Source organism: Sorex fumeus, unplaced genomic scaffold (assembly GCF_029834395.1).
Source record: "Sorex fumeus unplaced genomic scaffold, SorFum_2.1 ptg000005l, whole genome shotgun sequence".
NCBI classification, from domain to species: domain Eukaryota; kingdom Metazoa; phylum Chordata; class Mammalia; order Eulipotyphla; family Soricidae; genus Sorex; species Sorex fumeus.
Window position 1 is genome coordinate 4088809 of NW_026606062.1, and position 20038 is coordinate 4108846.

The 20038-nt window shown below is 43.7% G+C and overlaps 1 protein-coding gene across 6 annotated transcripts in view; it reads left to right on the forward strand.

The window, feature by feature from the left end:
* The first annotated feature begins 822 nt into the window (after positions 1-822).
* AGFG1 (ArfGAP with FG repeats 1) overlaps positions 823-20038 on the forward strand; it is a 76315-nt gene continuing 57099 nt past the window's right edge. For 5 of the 6 annotated variants that reach the window (XM_056121206.1, XM_056121214.1, XM_056121222.1 and 2 more), the window contains exons 1-2: positions 823-1099; positions 19507-19600. In XM_056121206.1, coding sequence (XP_055977181.1) covers positions 933-1099; positions 19507-19600 — 261 coding nt within the window. In that variant the 5' untranslated portion in view covers positions 823-932. The remainder of the gene's footprint in view (positions 1100-19506; positions 19601-20038) is intronic. The other variant, XM_056121239.1, reaches the window with a different exon arrangement.

Genomic DNA, 20038 nt, shown 5'->3' on the forward strand with positions numbered 1-20038 from the left:
CCTCCACTGCCCCAAAACTAGAGTTGGGGGCGTTAGACAAAATTAGACTCTCAGTGTAGCCGAGCTAGGGGAGAGGAAGAGAGAGCTAGACTTGGCTGGTGGAGAGAGAGAGAGAGAGAGAGAGACATTTCGGCTTTTGGGGGGTCGGGCTGTGTGTGTGTGGGGGTGCACAAGGGAGCATTTGGAATTTGGAGAGAGCTCTCAGGGCAAGTGAGACTGAGCACTCCAGCTCACGGTGCTTAGCACACAGTCGCCCTCAACGCTGATTGTCCCATGCTCATCATCATCATCATCATCATCATCACCAACCAGCAAACTCTGGGGACACCCGACGCACGCTTTGGGCGTCGTCGTGGAAGGGCGGGGCGGGGCGGGGCGGGGGTGGGTGGGTGGAGCTGGAGTTGGTGGTGGGGGGGAGAGGCCTTAAGCCTCCACGCCCCTGTTTCCCCCCGGGCGGCCGCAGTGACTCCTCCTGGCCAGCAGAGGGCGCCGGCGCACACTTGGCCTCCGGCCCCCCCGGGGCGGGCCTCCTCTTGCCGTCCCCTCGGCCTGTCTTTCCCCCTCCGGAGGAGTCGGGAAGGTGGCGGCGGCGGCGGCGGCGGCGGCGTTGGTCCCCGCGCGCGGCGGTGGTGGCGGTGACGACGACGACGACGACGGCGGCGGCGGCGGCAGCGGCAGCGGCAGCGGCAGCGGCGGGGTGGTGAGGCCCGCTCGGTGCGCGTCCCGGAGCGTCCGCGCCGCGCCGGCCGGCGCAGTCGGGGCGAGCGGCGGCCGGCGGCGCCCGCGCGCGCGCGCGGCGGAGGGCGGCGGAGGGCGGCGGCGGCGGCGGCCAGGGCGGCCCGGGCGGCCCGTCCGTGGCGGCGGCGCGGGCCCCCGGCGCGTTGCCGCCCGCCTCCCGGCCCGGGCCGCGTCGGTGTCCGGGCGCCGCGGCCATGGCGGCCAGCGCCAAGCGGAAGCAGGAGGAGAAGCACCTGAAGATGCTGCGCGACATGACGGGGCTGCCGCACAACCGCAAGTGCTTCGACTGCGACCAGCGCGGCCCCACCTACGTGAACATGACGGTCGGCTCGTTCGTGTGCACGTCCTGCTCCGGCTGCCTGTGAGTGCGGGGCGGCGGGGTGGGGGTGGGGTGGTGGGCGGCGGTTGGGGGGCGCGGGCCGGGTGGGGGGGGGGCGGTGGGTGGAGGATGCGCTTCCGCTTTCGCCCTCCGAGGGGGACCCGGCGGCGCCTCGGGGTCGGGGAAGAGGGGGGAGGCAGTGTGGGCCGATTTGGGGAGGGGTCCGTGGCGGGGCGGGGGCGAGCCTCTCTCGGGGTGCGCCCCGCGCCCCCTCGCGTGTGCCCCCGCGCCTCCCGGCCGCCGGGTCCTTTGTGTGCCCACCTCCCCCCCCATCCACTCCACCAACCGCCCCCCCTCACCACCACCAACCCCAACCCCAGCGAGGCACCTGCGGGCCGGTGGGGAGGGCGGGGGATCCCCCCCCCCCGCCGAGAGTGACCCCCCGGGGCGGGGTGGGCGAACGGGTTGGGGGACACGCCGGCCCCGGCTCCGCGGCTCGGCGGGCGGGGGGTGGACAGTGGCCGGGTGCCGAGGAGCCGCGGGATGAGCGCATCCCTTCGGGGTGGGGGTGGGGAGGGGGGATCCCCTGGGAAAAGTTGGAGAGGTGGTCATGGGAGGGGGTGGGGGAAGGAGGTGGAGCAGCCGGCGGGGAGGTTTGAGGGTTAAAAGAAATGAAGAGGAAATAAAAAGAAACAAAAAAAAACCCCAAAAACGGTTTCGAGGGTGCAGAGAGGGAGAGAGATGCAGAGGCCCCGCGGGGCTGGGGGCTAGTTTGGGGACAATCACAGGACACGGACGGGCGTTGCATTGTGACCCTCCCTGGCCTCCAGAACGGCCCCGCGTGTGCGTGCGTGTGTGTGTATGTGTGTGTGTGTGTGTGTGTGTGTGCTCTCCTGCGTGTGTGCGTGCGTTTGTGCGCGTGTGTGCGCGTTCTCTGCTGCATTCAGAAACCTGGTTTTGGGTCTGGACCGCCCCGGAGCGTGTGCCCCACGGTTCGGGAGCTGAGGATGAGTAAAACAACTTATGTAATAAAGTCCCGGGGATTCCGAGTCAGCCAGTGATGACCGAGTGATAGTTAGCCCGTGCAAACTTTGCTGTATCCAAAGTGTCTGTTTACGTTCTTGGCGTTTGTACCATTCCTTTAAATACTTTGATATTCCCTCCTCCCGTCCTTGTCCTCCACACACACACACACACACACACACACACACACACACACCCTTTGTGAAATTAATACTAAGATGCTTAGTATATGAGGGCGTTTATATTTGGAAAAGGCGTGACCCATAGTGTGCAGCTTGCTCTTCAAATCAGGGGAAAGCATCTATTTTCATCTTTTGCCTACTAGGTTGTGTGTGAAATCTTGGGTATGCTGATTAATCAAAAAAAAATCTCGTCCTCTGTGCTTACATTTCAGTAGCCGTGGTAATAAAGAGAGACACGTGCATATCCCAGTAGTATTTTGAGAGAGCCCTTCTGCGCAGCGGTGACGTCTGGATTGTGTTGCTTTTGGATTTTACTCTGGGTAGCAGCCTGAAACTAGACCGTAGTCACCATTGAAGTTCCTTGTCTTGTTCCCAGTTTCTTGGTTTTCATTTACAAGTAGAGTTAAGCAATTTAGGTTGGGAGCAACTTGGTTCTAAACTGAAGTGAACGGTCATTTGTTTTTAGTGTTCTTGACATTCTGAACGAAGTATGCCTTGCTTTTACTAAAGGCACGTTCACTGATAACATTTCAAGACTTTGATTTGAAAACATTCTGAATTTCTGTGCGACCCTTCCGAAGCATACCAGAGAGACTATTAGCAGATGTGTGAAACTAAGAACTAGCCACGTTTCAGAGCAGTGTGCAGAAAAGGGTTCGCAGATTGACAGTTTTGTTTGTCTTTGTTTTGGGGCTGTACCCACTGGTGCTCAGGACCCCTGGCTTTGCACTCAGGGATATGTCTTGCCATGTTGGGGCCCAGAGATGGACCCCATATCTGCACTACTCTCTTCCCCTGCTGTACTCTCTGTGGACCCTGTGTTTGACAGTTTTTTTGAATGAATTTTAAATTGTGATGGAAGGACTATATCTGGTGGTGATTCCTTTCATTAATATTTATTGCTTACTTGATTTTCAATATATTGTGGAAGTACTGGTGTTACTTGGATCCCCAAGCCCCCTTTTTTCTTCCCTTATGGAACTTGTGTTTTAAGTGTTCAGACAATTAAGATACATTGTAATACTTTCTTGATCTGAATGAACTATCTCTTGAGAGGAGTAAGTGGGCTGGGAAAGTTTCATTGAGGATTTGATACCTGAGCCCAGATCTTTTGCGGACAAGATTCTCTTGGCCTGGTGGATGTAGGTATCATGTAGCTGGAACCTATGCTCATAAACCGGGTATGAACCTGGTTTTGAATCTGCCTCCACTTAACGAGGTGAGTGGTCTTGAGAATGTGGTTCAACCTCTTTGACTTCATACTCGTTTACGAAATGGTGAGGATAAAGTATGTCTGAAAGATTTTGGATCTAGTTTTGTGTTCGGTACTCGAGAGGATGTAAGCTCAGTAGCTCACACTATGCCTGGCATGTAATATCTCCGCCACGGATGACACGCATTGTGAACACAGGGGAGAGCGCCTTCTCTCAGTAGGGTGCAGGTTTGGGACGTTGGAAGGCATGGTATGCTGGTAAAAATCTTGTCAGTTTGAATTTTTTTTAGATGTAACTCAAACCTGACCCAAATTGGTTAAAAAGCATAAAGAGAATTTGTTTCCTTTTTTATCAAATATTTTATTTATTCATTATTTGATAAGACTTTATATAGTCATTCAATGATGTCCCCTCGAGTTCCCTCATCGGAAAATGTAAATGTAATGGTTTGTCCAGTGTCCCTAATGTAAATGATTTACCCAGTGTCCTGCTTTAATGTGTAGGGTTTGTCCAGCTTTCCTACGTGTTTGGCAGCTCACTCTGGGCTAGCTGAGGTCATTGGGCTACCTTGAATTAGTGTCCTGAGACCCATGGGACATGATCTGTCCACATATAGACTCACCCTGGGAACAGCAGGACCCTCAAATAAGAGTTCCCAAGTCAAACCCCAGGCCCTCAGAACATTCAAAAGGACTCAGGCGCATCATTCTTCCTGTGGCATTTGGCCTAATAGCTAAGGTGTGGGATCGACCTAGGTGTCCAGTGGGAGGTCATGGATCGTGAAGATGTCCACATACACAGTAGAATTCCGTGTAGCTGTAAAGAATGATGAAATCGTGCCATTGCTGCCACCTGGATGGAACTGGACGATAATCATGTTATATAAAGTAAGGCAGAAGACAGGATAAACTCAGAATGGCTTCACTTACATGTGGTATATAGAATAACTAGACAAGGGAATGCAGTGTTTTGAAAGGGGGATGCCTAGGTCACTTTTTTTTTTTCCTTTTTGGGTTACACCTTGCGATGCACCAGGGTTACTCTGGCTCTGCACTCAGGAATCACTCCTGGCGGTGCTCAGGGGACCATATAGGATGCTGGGACTCGAACCCGGGTCAGCCGCATGCAAGGCAAATGCCCTACCCACTGTGCTATCACTCCAGCCTCCTCAGATCACCTTGGCCCCCCCAGAATTCCGGGCGAAGAAGGGCAGAGAAGGAAAGAAAACAGGGAAAGAAGAGACAGACTGGGAGCAGAGGGGAGCAGAGGTCTTTGGGATCTGAGGCTGTGGGTGGTGTAAAGAAGGTAGGAGTTGCCACACACCCGACCCACAGAGTCAGCAGCACGGAAAAAGAGAGATTCAGACTGCAACAGACTGAAAAATGTGCCTGTCAAGGTGGCAGGCTGGGGATGGGGGTGGGGGGCGAGGGAACCCAGGAACCCTGGGGGCGGGGAGACTGGTGGTGGGATTGGCATTGGAACATCGCATGTCTAAAACCCAACTGTGAATAACTTTGGAAACCATGGTGCTTTCATAGAATTCAAAAAAAAGTTCCCAAGTCAGAAATCTGGGATTCTTGGAAGGAAGAAATGGATGCTGGATCAAATGTCTGCTGCAGAAATAATTCTCGAGACAAAAAGCTTTTGAGGAAAGCTTTTTTCCATTTGAAAAGCAATAATTTTAGATTTTTTTCTTTTTAAGAATAGTAAATGAATTTAATACTATGTATTTGGCATTTAGATGATCTGATAGAACTGAAAATGCGATTTGTGAAATAAGATTTTTGTCAGTGCCACTAGCCTTGTAATTTAGAGGAGGGTTTCTTAAACTCTTATTTACCATCCCTTTGTCCAAGAAGGAAGAGTGCTGCCAAAAAATACCTCAGATTCATTGCATTGTTGCTTTGGTGTTAATTTTTGGCAGTTACATGGTCAGAAATCTTTTCCCTTCAGGCAAGCTTCCTGTGCCATGGGATCCCATCACTACGGGGTTGCAGCCCCCAGTAAGCTAGGATGTAGGGATTGGAGAGTACAGCGGGTTGGGCACTTGCCTTGCATACGGCTGACCCAGGTCCGATCCCTGACAAGAAAAAGGGAAACTAGTTTGTAGATGAAGCCATTAAGTCAGTCTGCTTTGTGTAGAGTGGTCTGCATCTCTCTCGGCCTGTTTGTGGTAAAAGGATAACCGTACACATGGTTGTTGTGAGGATCAAAATGAGCTAGTTAGAACACACGTAGGAAGAGGCACGCTCTCTGCAGTTTGGTATGTCTTAGAAAATAATGATAGACCTTCACTGTTACCTGCTGTCAAGAATCCCAGTTGATTGATTTTTTTAATTTAAAGCCCCGTGATTGACAGCATCACTAATGAAAGGGTTTCTTGCAGCCACACCTTCCTCCAGAGTGTCCACTTCCCTCCATTGTGGTCTCTGCATCCCTGCCCAACCTTGTGCCTCCCTCACCACTCTGGTTCCGTTTCACCCTGGTTCCGTTCTTTAAACCCGTTCCTAGGTTCAGTTGTCTTTGACCATTTGTTCCTCCCTTCCCAAGTTTCTCTGTAGTCCATGTCTGAGAGGGAACATCTGGTTGACCTCACGCAGCAGGCTACGCGCCAGCTCCGTCCATAGCAGCAGAGTGTGTGATTTTGATTTTGCTTATAGTTGAGGACCATTCCATTGTGTAGGTACACACAACAGTTAAGTCCAGTCATCTGTTCTTGGACGTTCAGGTTGTTCCCAGATCTTGCCTATTATAGTGATGCAGGTAACATTTTTTTGTGATAATGTGTTGAGCCTTTGGGGTCGATGGTGAGAAGTGGCATTGCTGGGTCATATGGAAATTTAAATAGAATTAAATTTAGATGCTGTCAAACTAATTGGTGCGAATGGGAGTGTTCTAACATTAGGTTGTCACTTTTCTCATTCTCTTTACTGAAATTCCTGAAGCTATGAGTGAGTATCATTGGCCAGAAATCAAATGATTATGTTATGCCTTTATGCTAAACAGATTTTAATAGATATTTCAAAGACTAGTTTTAGTTGACATACTTTTGTAGCTTTTCAGGCCCCACCCAGCAGTGCAGGAGCTTTTCCTGGCTCATACTGGGAAGGGGAGTCACTCCTGGCTGTGCTAGGGGGTCATCTTGGTGCCAGAGATCTAATCTGGGACTCCCTTGTGGAAAGCATGCTCTCCGGCCAGTCGAACTGTATCTTCAGCCACGTATGATTTGTTTGAATGGTGATTCGGTATTGGAATACTCAGTCAGCGATACAAAAATTTACCTGATCTTAAAGGATGATTCATAGGGTTTTCAGAGTGGGTTTACATTAAGAAAGTTTTTTTTTGAGAAACACTTCATTTACACTAGTACTACCTATTTTATGTGGGTAGGACATTGAAAGTTGGTATTTCGCAACTGTATAAATGTAGCCGGATAGTAGTTTCTAATTAGCAATATGGTGTGCAGTTTTACTTTCATGATAAATCTTTATTTTTTTTTTTATTTATGGTGACTTTATGGTGAGAATTAAAACTTTAAAATAAACTTGGACTGCTGAAACATTTAGTTTATTTTTATATAGTAGTATTACAGTAGATTGTAATCAAATGTCCTTTGGAGCTCTGTTTATAATCTTCAGAGTCAAAAATTGATAGAATTACCAATTTTCAATTTATTCAGTGAGAGTGATTTGTATTCGTAATTTTTTTCCCTCCACATTTTTTAGGATTCCAGCGTGGTACATCTTAAAGTTAGTATAAGTGGGGATATTAGTATGTTTCCAGGGCAGTTTTTTTTTACTTTAATTTGTGCAGTTTATTGGATGCTGATTATACCTCAACAAAGTGTCTATAGCTAAAGCAACACAACAACAAAAAACCTTGTATGGTAGTTTCCTCATCACCAGCTGTGCCCTGCTGTAGGGAAAGGTTGGAACTCATTTAAGATATGTGAGTAGTCCTTATATTCTCTTTAATCCGTTATCTCTTTCAATGCAATAATCTTTTTTTTAAAAAATTTTTATTAGTGAAACACCGTGTGGGCATTTTTTTTTTAAAAGCAAATGTTCAAGTGCCAGGCACATAGTATATATAGGTGTAGATGCTGCAATTGCAAGTAGTTTTGAGGGGTGTTGGTGTGCTGCAGAGATAGCTCGAAGGTCTGGCACTTAGACTTAGCTTGTAAAATCCCCCCTCCTCCCCCATCCCGTTCCCATTTCTCTGCATTCTGTGTTTCCCTGAGTTCTCAACCTTAGCAGTCAGCTGGGTGTGATCCCCAGACCCAAAATAAAAGCATTTATTGAAATGAAAATTAAGAGATAAACAGTGGACACAGCCCTTGTCTTGCATGCAACTGACCAGTGCTTGATCTTCAACACTATGTATGGTTTTTCCAGTACTGCCAGTAGTGATCCTTGAGCACTGTTCGGTGTGATTCCATGACAGACTGGAAAAAAAAGACTAAACAGGACAAAAAAAAAAAGTAACGCTGCTCTTGACATTCATTCAGCCTTCTCTCTCTTTTTTTCTTTTTGGGTCACACCCAGCGATGCACAGGGGTTACTCCTGACTCTGGGCCCAGGAATTACCCCTGGTGGTGCTCAGGGGACTGTATGGGATGCTGGGAATTGAACCCAGGTCGGCCACGTGCAAGGCAAACGCCCTGCCCGCTGTGCTATTACCCCAGCCTCTGTTCATCTTTCTCTGTACTGTAGACATTATACTATTCTAGTAACTGTCATAAGAAAAAGTAGCAATTTCCTCTTACTATTTGAAACGGTAAAATTAGCAGAGGTTCTATGCATTGCTGTTTTATCCCTCTTGTTTTGGGATCCAGAGCTAATACAGATACCCCCACTAGTACTTAGAGTTCCGGTGGGTTATTGTAAATTGGTGATTTAAATGTAGGTTTTATTTCATAGGATTTTAAAGGTAGAAGAGATAGTTTGACTGTGTTGTCATGTTCTGAGAAACTTTGTAGCTTTCAACTTTCATTCAGATACTGCTCTATGTATTGTGACTGCATAGGGACTCTGATCTGACCATTTTGAGTTTTTTGCATGTGACATCTGTTTTGTCCTGCCTCAATTCTCTTTAATGGCAATTAAAGCCTCATTCTGTGGATCCTGAAATGAAAGTGGTCACATTTACTAGTGGGGGTGCAGTGACTTTATATATAAACATCAACATTACTGCAACCATTTAACTGAAATAAACAGACACAAAAGTGGCAAAAAGGCCAATGAAAACAGTCATAGAAAGCATGCATATGCCCCATGTAATATTTTAATTTCAATTAATTTTTTTTTTCTTTTTAGCCCTTACCCGGCAGTGCTCAGATTACTTCTAGCTCTGCACTCAGGAATCACTCCTGATGGTGTACAGGGTAGCATATGAGATGCTGGGGATTGAACCTGACTTGATGTGGGCATGGTAAATGCCCTACCTGTTGTACTGTTATTCTGGCCCCTAATTTCAATTTTTAATTCACCAAAATTTTTATGTAACATACTTGAATATTACTGTATTGATTAGATTCTTAATCCTGTTGATGTAATTCAGACTTAACATGATATGATTTTTAGAATTTTTAAAAAGTTAAAGAAGTGTGAGTGCTGAATAGCTGTAGATCATTTTTGTAAATGGATATTATTTACAGTTACTGCCCACAGTTAAGTCAATGCTTTACATAGTGATTTGATTTAGTAATCTATAAATTACTTGTTTTTTTATGAAAAGTTTTCACCTGATTCGTTATTTTACATAATAATTTTTTTCATTTGCCATATTCTAAGCCTAGTGCTATACCAAACAATCCGTAACTGTAAAATTCTTTTGGAACAAGTATGTGACCTTGTAGCCTTGAATGTTGATGACATAGCAGGCACTTCTACAGGTTTTGGGTCGCAAACATAACCTGCAGTTTATTCAGCAAATACTTAGAAGCATTCTTCTGCATGCTGTGAGCACCCTCTGCCCAGCATACAGGGTGTGGTGATAGCATTTGACTGGACCTTGGTACAAAGGTATCATTTTTGTATCAAGTTCGTCTTCATTCTCTCCATTTGTCTAGGGCTTTTAGCTCATTGTGATTATAAACACTTTGACCTTTAATCAGTTTCAAAGTAGTAGTTGTGAAATTTATCTAGATTAAGTTTACATTAAACTTTCAAATGTTATCTGTGAGTTAAATTGTAAATGAAGAGAATTAGAATATTGTTTTAAGGCGCTTGCTCACCTCTGGACCTTGCTTCATAAACCACTGGCGCTGCAGATGTCGCTCGAGTCCCTTTGGGTTTCTCTTGGCCTGGTTCACGAACTAGAGATGCCCGGAGATGCTCAGGTCTAGCTGCCCTTATCCCTACCATTTCCACTTCCGTTTCAGTAAAGGATTTCTCAGTTGGATAATGATTGCCTAGGTATATCCACTTTGGGTTTCTCTAGATGTATAGAACAATAAATTAAGCCTTGGGATACTAATTTTTTGTGGGGGAGGGGATTGGGTCGTGCCTGACTGTGCTCAGGGCTTGCCTGGCTCTCTTGTTCAGGGATCATACCTTTATGCAGGACTGCATGTGAGACTGGCACATCACCCACTCATGGCCTACCGAAAGACTCTTTGAAATACCCCATACGACCTTACCCTGAGAGCCGCTGGACATGATTAGGGTAAAAGAAAGCTGGAAGCTTAGTCTTTGAGTTCTCCTTTTCTTTTTCTCTTTCTGATGGATCTTTTCTTAATACCCTGATGTCCTCTGATTAGAAATGCTTCTCCAGACTTCTGTGAGATACCCGTTTGGGGGATTCCCTTCATTCTGGAATTCTCTATGCCTCCTATGTGTTGGGACCTTCTGCTGCCTCACATCTCCATTTGCTTCTGATTAATGATGAGTGAGGTCATTTATGCTACATGGCTGAAGGGTCTATTTAATAGTTGTTTTTTTTTTTTCACATTTACAAAGGTGAAAATGCTTTACTTTGGGGACTCTTAAGGTATTGCATAGTTGTCTTTAAACCTTTAGTATTGCAGAAATCTGATTCTATTCTTCCTTTGGCATTTTTTCCTTCACTCTTTGTGAGTATATCTGACTTTTTTTCTTTTTTTTTAATCCCTCCTGTTCTGAACTTTATTATTATTGTTGTTATTATTATTTTGGCTTTTGGGTCACGTGGCAGTGCTCAGGGCTTGCTTCTGACTCTGTGCTCAGGGATCACTTCTGAATATGTGGTGCTGGAGGTTGAACCCGCATACAAGGCAAGAGTCTTAGCTGCTATATTCTCTCTCTAGCCCTATTTTGGTGTAGATTTTAATTTAGAGATTTAGGCTTTTGTTTGGAAAAACATGCATTTTTTTAATTTTAAATTTTTAAAAAATTTTATCTTATAAAGTTGCTCACAATAATTTATTACATTCACTATTCCAGGCTCAATCCCATCACCATTATATCTTCCCGCCACCTTTATTATTATTATTATTATTATTATTATTATTTTTATTTTTGGGCCACACCCGGCGATGCACAGGGATTACTCCTGGCTCTGCACTCAGGAGTTACTCCTGGCGGTGCTCAGGGGACCATATGGGATGCTGGGAATTGAACCCGCGTCGGTCTCGTGTAAGGCAGACGCCCTACCCGTTGTGCTATCTCTCCAGCCCCCCCACCCCCTTATTTTGAATTCAAACAAATTTTTGTTTTTTCAAACATATATTCTTAAATTTGAACATATTATCTCTAGTCTTTGGGGGACTAGAAAAGCCTGGATCTCTTCAGGATCCTAGTTGTGAGAGTGGGATTGTGGGCATAGAGTGTTCCATTCACTGTCTGTAGAGTCTTCTCAGTAGTTTAGGAATTTTAATATGGCATCTAGCAACAATTCCAAGTGTCCCTGAGTCCAGAGTCTGTTTGATACTAATCTCCAGATTTAATTTTCTTTCGAGACTTCTGTCCAGAGCCTGGTAAGGATAGACTTTAGGGGAGCTTGAAGTCTGTTTTGTAACACTACTGAATCTTCTTACTCACGTCTGCTTGCTTGCGTGCGTGCACCATTCAGGGGTGTGTGGTATAGACCAGCCCTGTTGGCCTTTCTCTCTGCGCAGAGCCTGCTCTTTGGTATTCCCTTAGTCTGCAGTCCTTTGCTGCTTACATTCTCTCTATTTTACTGGAGAAGTACAGTTTGCTTTTGGGCTCCTCGCCTCATGGAATAGTCCCAATACCGCTCTTTGTTGGCCTTTTGGTCTTGTGGTTTGGAGACAAGTGAATACGTTCTTGGAATTTGCTCACTTTTAATTGGAGTACCTTCTTAGATTCAAATTGTTACTTGATCTCTGCCTAACGCCATGTACAAAAGTAAGATCAAAATGGATTAAATACCTCAACATCTGACCGGAATCCATAAGGTACATTGAAGACAAACTTGGCAAAACCCTCCTTGACATTGAAGCTAATGGTGTCTTCAAAGATGTCACGCCACTGGCTAAGCAAGTGAAAACAGAGAAAGACAAATGGGACTATCTTAAACTAAGAAGCTTCTGCACTTCAAAAGAAACAGTGACCAAAATACAAAGAGAGTCTACAGAATGGGAAAGGATATTCACCCAATACCCAATCTGACAAGGGGTTGATATCAAGGATATACAAAGTACTGGTTGAACTCCACAAGAAGAAAACATCCAACCCATCAAAAAATGGAGCCATGAAATGAACAGAAACTTTCTCAAAGAAGCAATTCGAATGGCTAAAAGGCACATGAGAAAACAATGCTCCACATCATTAATCATCAGGGAGATGCAGATCCAAACCACAATGAGATATCATTTCACACCACAGAGACTGGCCCACATCCAAAAGAACAAAAGCAGCTGGTGTTGGCGCAGATGTGGCGAGAAAGGGACCCTCCTTCATAGCTGGTAGGAATGCCGACTGATTCGACCCTTTTGGAAAACAATATGGACGATTTGCAAAAAATTAGAAATTGAGCTCCCATTTGACCCAGCAATACCACTTCTGGGAATATACCCCAGAGAGGCATAGAAGTGATATCTGCAACTGTTTGTTCATTGCAACACTGTTTACAATAGCTAGAATCTGGGAAAAACCTGAGTGCCTGAGAACAGATGACTGGTTAAAGAAACTTTGGTATATCTACACAATGGAGTACTATGTAGCTGTTAGAAAGGATGAAGTCATGAAATTTATATACAAGTGGTACTACATGGAAAGTATCACGTTAAGCGAAATGAATCAGAAAGAGAGGGACAGACATAGAAAGATTGCATTCATTTGGGGAATATAAAGTAACAGTAGGAGACTAATACCCAAAAATAGCCAAAATAAATACCAGGAGGTTTGGCTTGGAGGCCAGCCGCACACTCTAGGGGTAAAGGCAGCTCAGATAGAGAAGGGAGCACCAAATAAGGGTGTTGGGAGGATCCTCCCAGGATGGGAGAAGCATGCTGAAAGTAGACTATAGACCGAACATGATTGCCACTCAGTTCCTCTTTTGCAAACCACAGCACCCAAAAGGAGAGAGAGAACAAAAGGGAGTGCCCTGCCACAGAGGCAGAGTGGGATGGGGGGATGGGGCGTGGGAGGGATACTGGGATTAGTGATGGTGGAGAATGGGCACTGGTGGAGGGATGGGTACTTGATCATTGTATAAAAGAAACCCAAGCACAAAATTTTGTAAGAAATGGGTCCCGCTCAATGCCTCTTTTGCAAACCACAGCACCCAAAAGGAGAGAGAGAACAAAAGGGAGTGCCCTGCCACAGAGGCAGGGTGGTATGAGGGGGATGGGGGGTGGGAGGGATACTGGGATCAGTGGTGGTGGAGAATGGGTACTGGTGGAGGGATGGGTACTCGATCATTGTATAACTGAAACCCAAGCACAAAAATTTGTAAGTCTACAACTGTACCTCATGGTGTTTCACTAATAAAAATTAAAAAAAAAGAAAAAAAACAAATTGTTAATTGAGTATTATTTTATAGGCGCTCATCTTACATGTTACAAGGACTTTACAATGTCCTGTTTGTAATTTTCAGAAAATACCCTCAAGATACCAGTTGTCTTTTGAACCCGGCTGTTAGTGTTTCCAGTATTTTAAAAATGGATTTTGGTTCAACTAATATTTTAAGTACATAGCTTTTCACTGTACCTCTTGACATAAACAGTGTGGGCTTTCATTTTACCGGAGATCTGTCCTCCTGTTATTCATCGATTTGCTCAAGCGGGCACCAGTAACGTCTCTTATTATGAGACTTATTGTTACTGTTTTTGGCATATCAAATATGCCACGAGGAGCTTGCCAGGCTCTGCCGTGCTGGTGGGATATTCTCAGTAGCTTGCCAGGCTCTCTTAGAGGGATGGAGGAATCGAACCCGGGTTGGCCATGTGCAAGGCAAATGCCCTACCTGCTGTGCTGTTGCTCTAGCTCTACCAGAGATAATATCATAAAATATTTTATATTTCATATAAGATAAGGTAGTTTGCCTCTGATAAAATAAATGCCCATCTGTTGTATTATTGCCCTGACCCCCTGCTAAAATATTTGAACCAGCTTTTTCACCAGAAGGAGAAAAATAATAAAACTAAACTTATTTGTGCCTGAATGTACAGTGGGTAGGGCCTTTACCTTCCATATGGTCCCCTGAGCACAGCTGGGAGTAATTCCTGGGTGTAGAAGCATGGCTGAGTGTGACTGACTGCCCCCCACCCCTCAGTAAAAACAAAAAAACCCCCAAAAAACAAAAAACCAATGTATCTGTAAAGCAGACATTATTTGAGTTGGACAAATAACTTGCAAGATTGTTTTTTGCAAGATTGTTTGAGACATAGTTAAGAGCATCCTCCTGCAGGTGAAATGAGTCATGCTGACACCTGGGCAGTAGTCCCAAATGTGGCGAATCTGCGAATGACTTCATTATATTGCAACAACAGGTTGGGCTTCTCCTCTTGGTGACTTTAGGATTTCTTGAAATCGGTTAACCTTAAAGCATGGTTTTAAAATATCAATAATTAATAAATAGCTTTTTAAGTTTTCGCGTAAAACTAGAGACTTTAAAATGTGTATATTATGGGAACTCGAGTGGGTGCTTCAATATGGCATGTGAAGGTGACATAGTTTATTTTCCTGAACTGCAGGAATACCTCCTGCCCCCCAGCACCAGCAGTAGTGGTGACCCACAATGACTCCTAAGGGAAGGGCTGAAGAGAGAGCATTGGGGTTTGGGTGCTTGCTTTGCATGCTGCTGACCCTCTTTGATCTCTGACACTGCGTGTGATCCCCTGAGTACCACCAAGAATGATATCTGAGCACTGTGGCCATGATGCAAACAGGAGGACAAAAGAATTTTGTTGATTGAAATGCGCGAGTGATTGGGGGTGTTGGAACAATATTGTGGGAGGTGGTAGTGTAGCCTTCTTTGCAGAGAGAAGGTAGATTTTCCAGAGGCTGGTGGAGTGATTTTCTTTTCTTGTTTGTAATGGAGGTCAAATAAGTTGGGAACTTCTGATTTAAATGATCCAGATTGGTCTCAGGAAGGATGATTTGCTAATGACACAAAATCACCTGAAAGCTAAATTTGAAATTACTCTGGATAGTAATATAGAATCAAGACTATATTTGTCTAATTTCCGTGTTACCATAATGATTAAATTGGGGGTGGGGGTGCAGAGATAGTACAGCCACAAGGGTGCTAGCCTTGCAGGTGGTTGACTGGGTTTAGTCCCTGACGTCCTTTTTGGTAACCCCGAATCCTGCCAGGAATGGCCTCTGAGAGCCGGGCCAGGAGTAAGCGCCAGCACAGCTGGCTGGGACCTAACCCCCAGCTTCCAAGGATTCAGAGCTCTACACCCAGATTTGGGTTTAAAACCCCTTGGGTTTTGGACTACACCAGGCAATATTCAGTACTTACTCCGGGCTGAATGCTGGCAAGTTCATATTTCTTGTTCCCCTTTTATTGTTGGTGATGGGGGGGGGGGGTGCACATCCCAGCTGTGCCCAACGCTTACTCCTGGCTCTGTGCCCAGGGATCATTTCTGGCCCAGCTCAGGGTGAGAAATATGTGGTGCTGGGGGATTGAAGTGGGATCAGCCACGTGCAGCAAATGTGCCCTACCCACTGTGCTATTTCTCTGGCCCGTGGAGAGAATATAAAATTAAAGTTGGAAAAAGATCAGTCCCCTCATATACAGACAAGGACTTAATATTTTGGGCTGTTTGGTTTGTTTGGTTCTTCATGGTTTTTTTTTTTTTTTATAAATAGTTCTGTGAATATATATAAGTTGCCTTGGAGTATAATTGCTTTAAAGTTTCTTATTCATTATATATCTATCTCTATGTCTATGTCTATATACATCTAGAAAGATAGAGATAGATATTCACCCTTTAGTACATGTTTGACATCTCATTTGAAAATTACTCCTTTTCTGTTTTTAAGGATTAATTCTACAAGGGATTACTGGAGGGTTGGAATTAAAGGGATGGCAGGAAGGCAGAAGTATTTAGTAAATAAGGACAGATAAAGTGTTCTGTTATTTATCTCTTTGCAGAGATAAAGTTTTTAGGTGAGCAAAGGGAGAAGTAGAGAATGAGAGAATATTAAGTTAATGTATTTTTTTTGTGTTTGCTCTTTCTTGGGCTGTACCTGGTGGTGCTCAGGACTTACTCCTGGCTCTACTCTCAGCAATCACTTCTGCTGGCCTGGCGGGGAGGCATCATGTGGGGTGCCGTGGATTGAATCCGAGTCAAGGCAAGTGCCCTACCCACACAACTGTCTTTTAGCCCCTAAGTTTTTGAGTAGCACTGGCCTCCTGGTGTTCATCGATTTGCTCGAGCGGGCCCAGTAACGTCTTCATTGTGAGACTTGCTACTGTTTCTGGCATATCAAATACGCCACGGGGAGCTTGCCCGACTTTGCCGTGCTGGCGAGATACTCTCCGTAGATTGCTGGGCTCTCCGAGTGGGGGCGGAGTGAACCCAGGTCTGCTGGGTTGGGCCTGTGCAAAGCAAAATGCCCTACCCGCTGTCCTATTGCTCCAGCCCTAGCCCCTAAATTACTTTCTTGAATTGTTAAGCTATGGTAACATGTCAACATATATATATATATATATATATATATATAAGCTTTCCTAAAATGGTGAATTTATTCTTGTTTTCTTAATGTGCGTGGGTTGGAAGACAGATGATCTTGATTTAAATAATAGTGATTTTTTTCTTATTTTTATTTTTGAAAATTTAGAACTAATCTTTAAGGCATTAATTTGTGGTTGAGGTTGTGGTTACTTGAAAGTAATCTATCGTGTAGTTGTTTCTTTATAGTTTGGAAGTTTGACTAGGGTGAAGATGCAGTGTTCAGTTTTTCCTGTGTGATCTTTGTTTCTATACTGTACGACGTGACCAAAAGTCAGAAGGAAAATTTGTTTAATATTTAAGGAAAGCAAGACATTAACAAAGCCTATCTTAACAGTTCTCCTTTTTAAACTGTGGACTAATTGAAGTATAATTTTTCATAATTCAGATGATGGAGCTGAAAGGTGTTACCATCTGACTGTTTAAAGGGAGATAAACATCAGGGTATAAATGTTGAGTGACTGCTATTATTACTTGACATAAAATAATGTGAATTTTGAGACCTGTATATATATAATAATTAAGAAATGTTCCCAGTGACATTTTTCTTAATATACTGTTTTATGTTATTGTTAATTTATCTAATTAGCATGAATGCAGGAGGACTCTTCAAATTTTGTAAAAATATTACTTCTGGGACTTGAACTCCAGATAATAAATTACCCTTACTAAAGGATGATCCTGAAATTTTATGAAACTTTGCAGATACTGTTTTGCAGAAATCACTTAACAGTTTTCACAGGTGGGATAAGCCACTTTTTGGATAGGTGGGGAAAATATTATGAACTGTTCTGAGTGTTTTTCTTTTCAGTTTATTGTGTGCCTGTTAAAACATCTTCAAGAAACTTTGAGTTATTCCCCTCAAGGCTGCCTTATCCTATAAGGAGGCTTCAAAGGTTGAAAAGGACCCAAAAGAATTACTTAAACATGAATTCATCTATTACGTATTTTCTTTTCTTTTCTTTTTATTTTCTTTTTGGGCCACACCTGGTGATGCACAGGGGTTACTCCTGGCTCCGCACTCAGGAATTACTTTTGGCGGTGCTCGGGGGACTATATGGGATGCCGGGGATCGAACCCTGGGTTGGAGCATGCAAGGCAAATGCCGTGCCCCCTATACTTTCTCTCTAGCCCTTATGTATTACTTTTCTCCATAATCTTGAAGCTTCGCCTTTGAAAGATTTACTGTCTCCTGATACAATTGAAATGTTTTGTAATAATACATTTTTATTTGGATTGATAGACATAGGACTTTTAGTTATCATTTAGTAACTTCAAATTTCCCTGTGTTAGTTTTCAGCTTTTTAAGTAGCCTCAAGAAAAGGTAGCAGCTATTTGATTAGAAAATGTGTGTATCTCCAAACTTAGTTGTCTCTTAGGTAAAGAGAAATGTAAATAATTATTTTCTTGATTTCTTTCTTATAAAGCTCTTTACATAATAGTCTTTTCCTTCCATCAGAAACACTAAAGCAATGTTTATATTTTCTAGAAACATGTGTGATAGGGAATGTGTTTCTAAACTTAGGTAGTTATCAAATTTTTAAAAATTTTTGTTCTAATAATCCTTTCTTGTTGAGATATCATTGAAATTGCATTATTCTATAAGTTTAGGGTAGATAGCATGATGATTTGACTTACATATATTTTGAATATATCCTTAGATAAATTACTTGATGTGAGTCATGACATCTATTATGGGATTAGGAAAATTTTTTTAACTCTATTTTTTTGGAGTCATTTTATTTTTTATTTTTAATTTATAAGGTAGTTCATAATATTTGATTACATTTAATATTCAAACACCAATCCCAACACCATTACACCTTCCCACCACTGTATTTGGGATGTTTCCATCTCAAACCCCAATCCCTGTCCCAAAGCAGAACTGAAGTGATATATTTTGTATTGTTTATTATGAAAAACTGCTGAAAATGCTAAAAAGTATCCATGGAGAAAAGAGCATGAAGATTGTTCTATTTTGGCAGGGGCCATTAAGACCTTCTTTTATCACTAACATGTTGTTAAAGGTTGAACTTTCGTATATGTATCTGTAAATATATATATATGCACACATATATATTTCCCCCTGTGATTGGTTGCCGACTATTTGAACCCCTTCAAACGTGGTGCGGTACTCTTGGTGCGTGGGTAGGGTGCGTCTTATGATGTGTTCGTGACCTCGCAGTCCAGGAATACGTTCACTCATGCGTGAGGCTTGGCTGGAGCATGTGGGGAAGCAGCCTTGAGCTTGGCTTTGGTTGGGTTCTGGAGGTGTTTGGCTGCTGGGACTGGGTTCTTTGGGGAGGGGCGGGCTCTCACCCGCCCTGGTCAGGGGCACCCTGAGTGAAAAACAGCCTGGCACGGGGCCCTGTGGCATGGCTGTGGCAAGCATCAAAAAATAATTTTTTTAAAAAAATTTTTATTAGTGAAACACCATGAGGTACAGTTGTAGACTTACAAATTTTTGTGCTTGGGTTTCAGTTATACAATGATCGAGTACCCATCCCTCCACCAGTGCCCATTTTCCACCAGCATGGATCCCAGTATCCCTCCCACCCCCCATCCACACCCCCCATCCTGCTTCTGTGGCAGGGCATTCCCTTTTGTTCTCTCTCTCCTTTTGGGTGCTGTGGTTTGTAGAAGAGGCATTGAGTGGCAGTCATGTTTGGTCTATAATAGTCTACTTTCAGCATGCTTCGCCCATCCTGGGAGGATCCTCCCAACACCCTTTATTTGGTGCTCCCTTCTCTATCTGAGCTGCCTCAAAAATAAGTTTTAAGTATTCTTAGTCTTTGGAATAAAGACACTCCTCAATCTGAATATGCCAATTAAAAATATTCTGCATTAATTCAGAAAGTATTATAGGACATGATAGTGAATTTATGAAATATTTTTGTCTTTCAGGCGAGGGTTAAATCCACCACACAGGGTGAAATCTATCTCTATGACAACATTCACACAACAGGAAATTGAATTTCTGCAAAAACATGGAAATGAGGTAAGTGTTTTTATAGTTTTAAACTTTATATGGTCATTTTAATGATTTAATAAGTGTTTACAATGGTAGATTTCACTTTTCTAAAAGTTAATTTTATAAACTACAGATATTTAGAATTTATGCATTTTTTAAGTGTGTACTGCATAAAGAATTTGCCTTAAACCTTAGCTGAAATATGTTTTAAATTTGTCATTGTTGGATGATAAATTTGAAAAGGTTTGGAGGACATCTAGTAGTGAAGTGACTATTTGTCTTTAAAAGACCAAAAAAAAAAAAAAGAAGCAAAAATTCACATATGGGTAAACGATAGTAAATTTGTAATCAGCTTTCACTGGGGGTTCCTTCCTTTTTAATTAGCGCTTTGCCTCTGGATCTCAGTGTGATGTTTAATGTGGATACGGGGTTCAGTAGGGTCGGGGCTCAGTAGGGTTAAGGCTG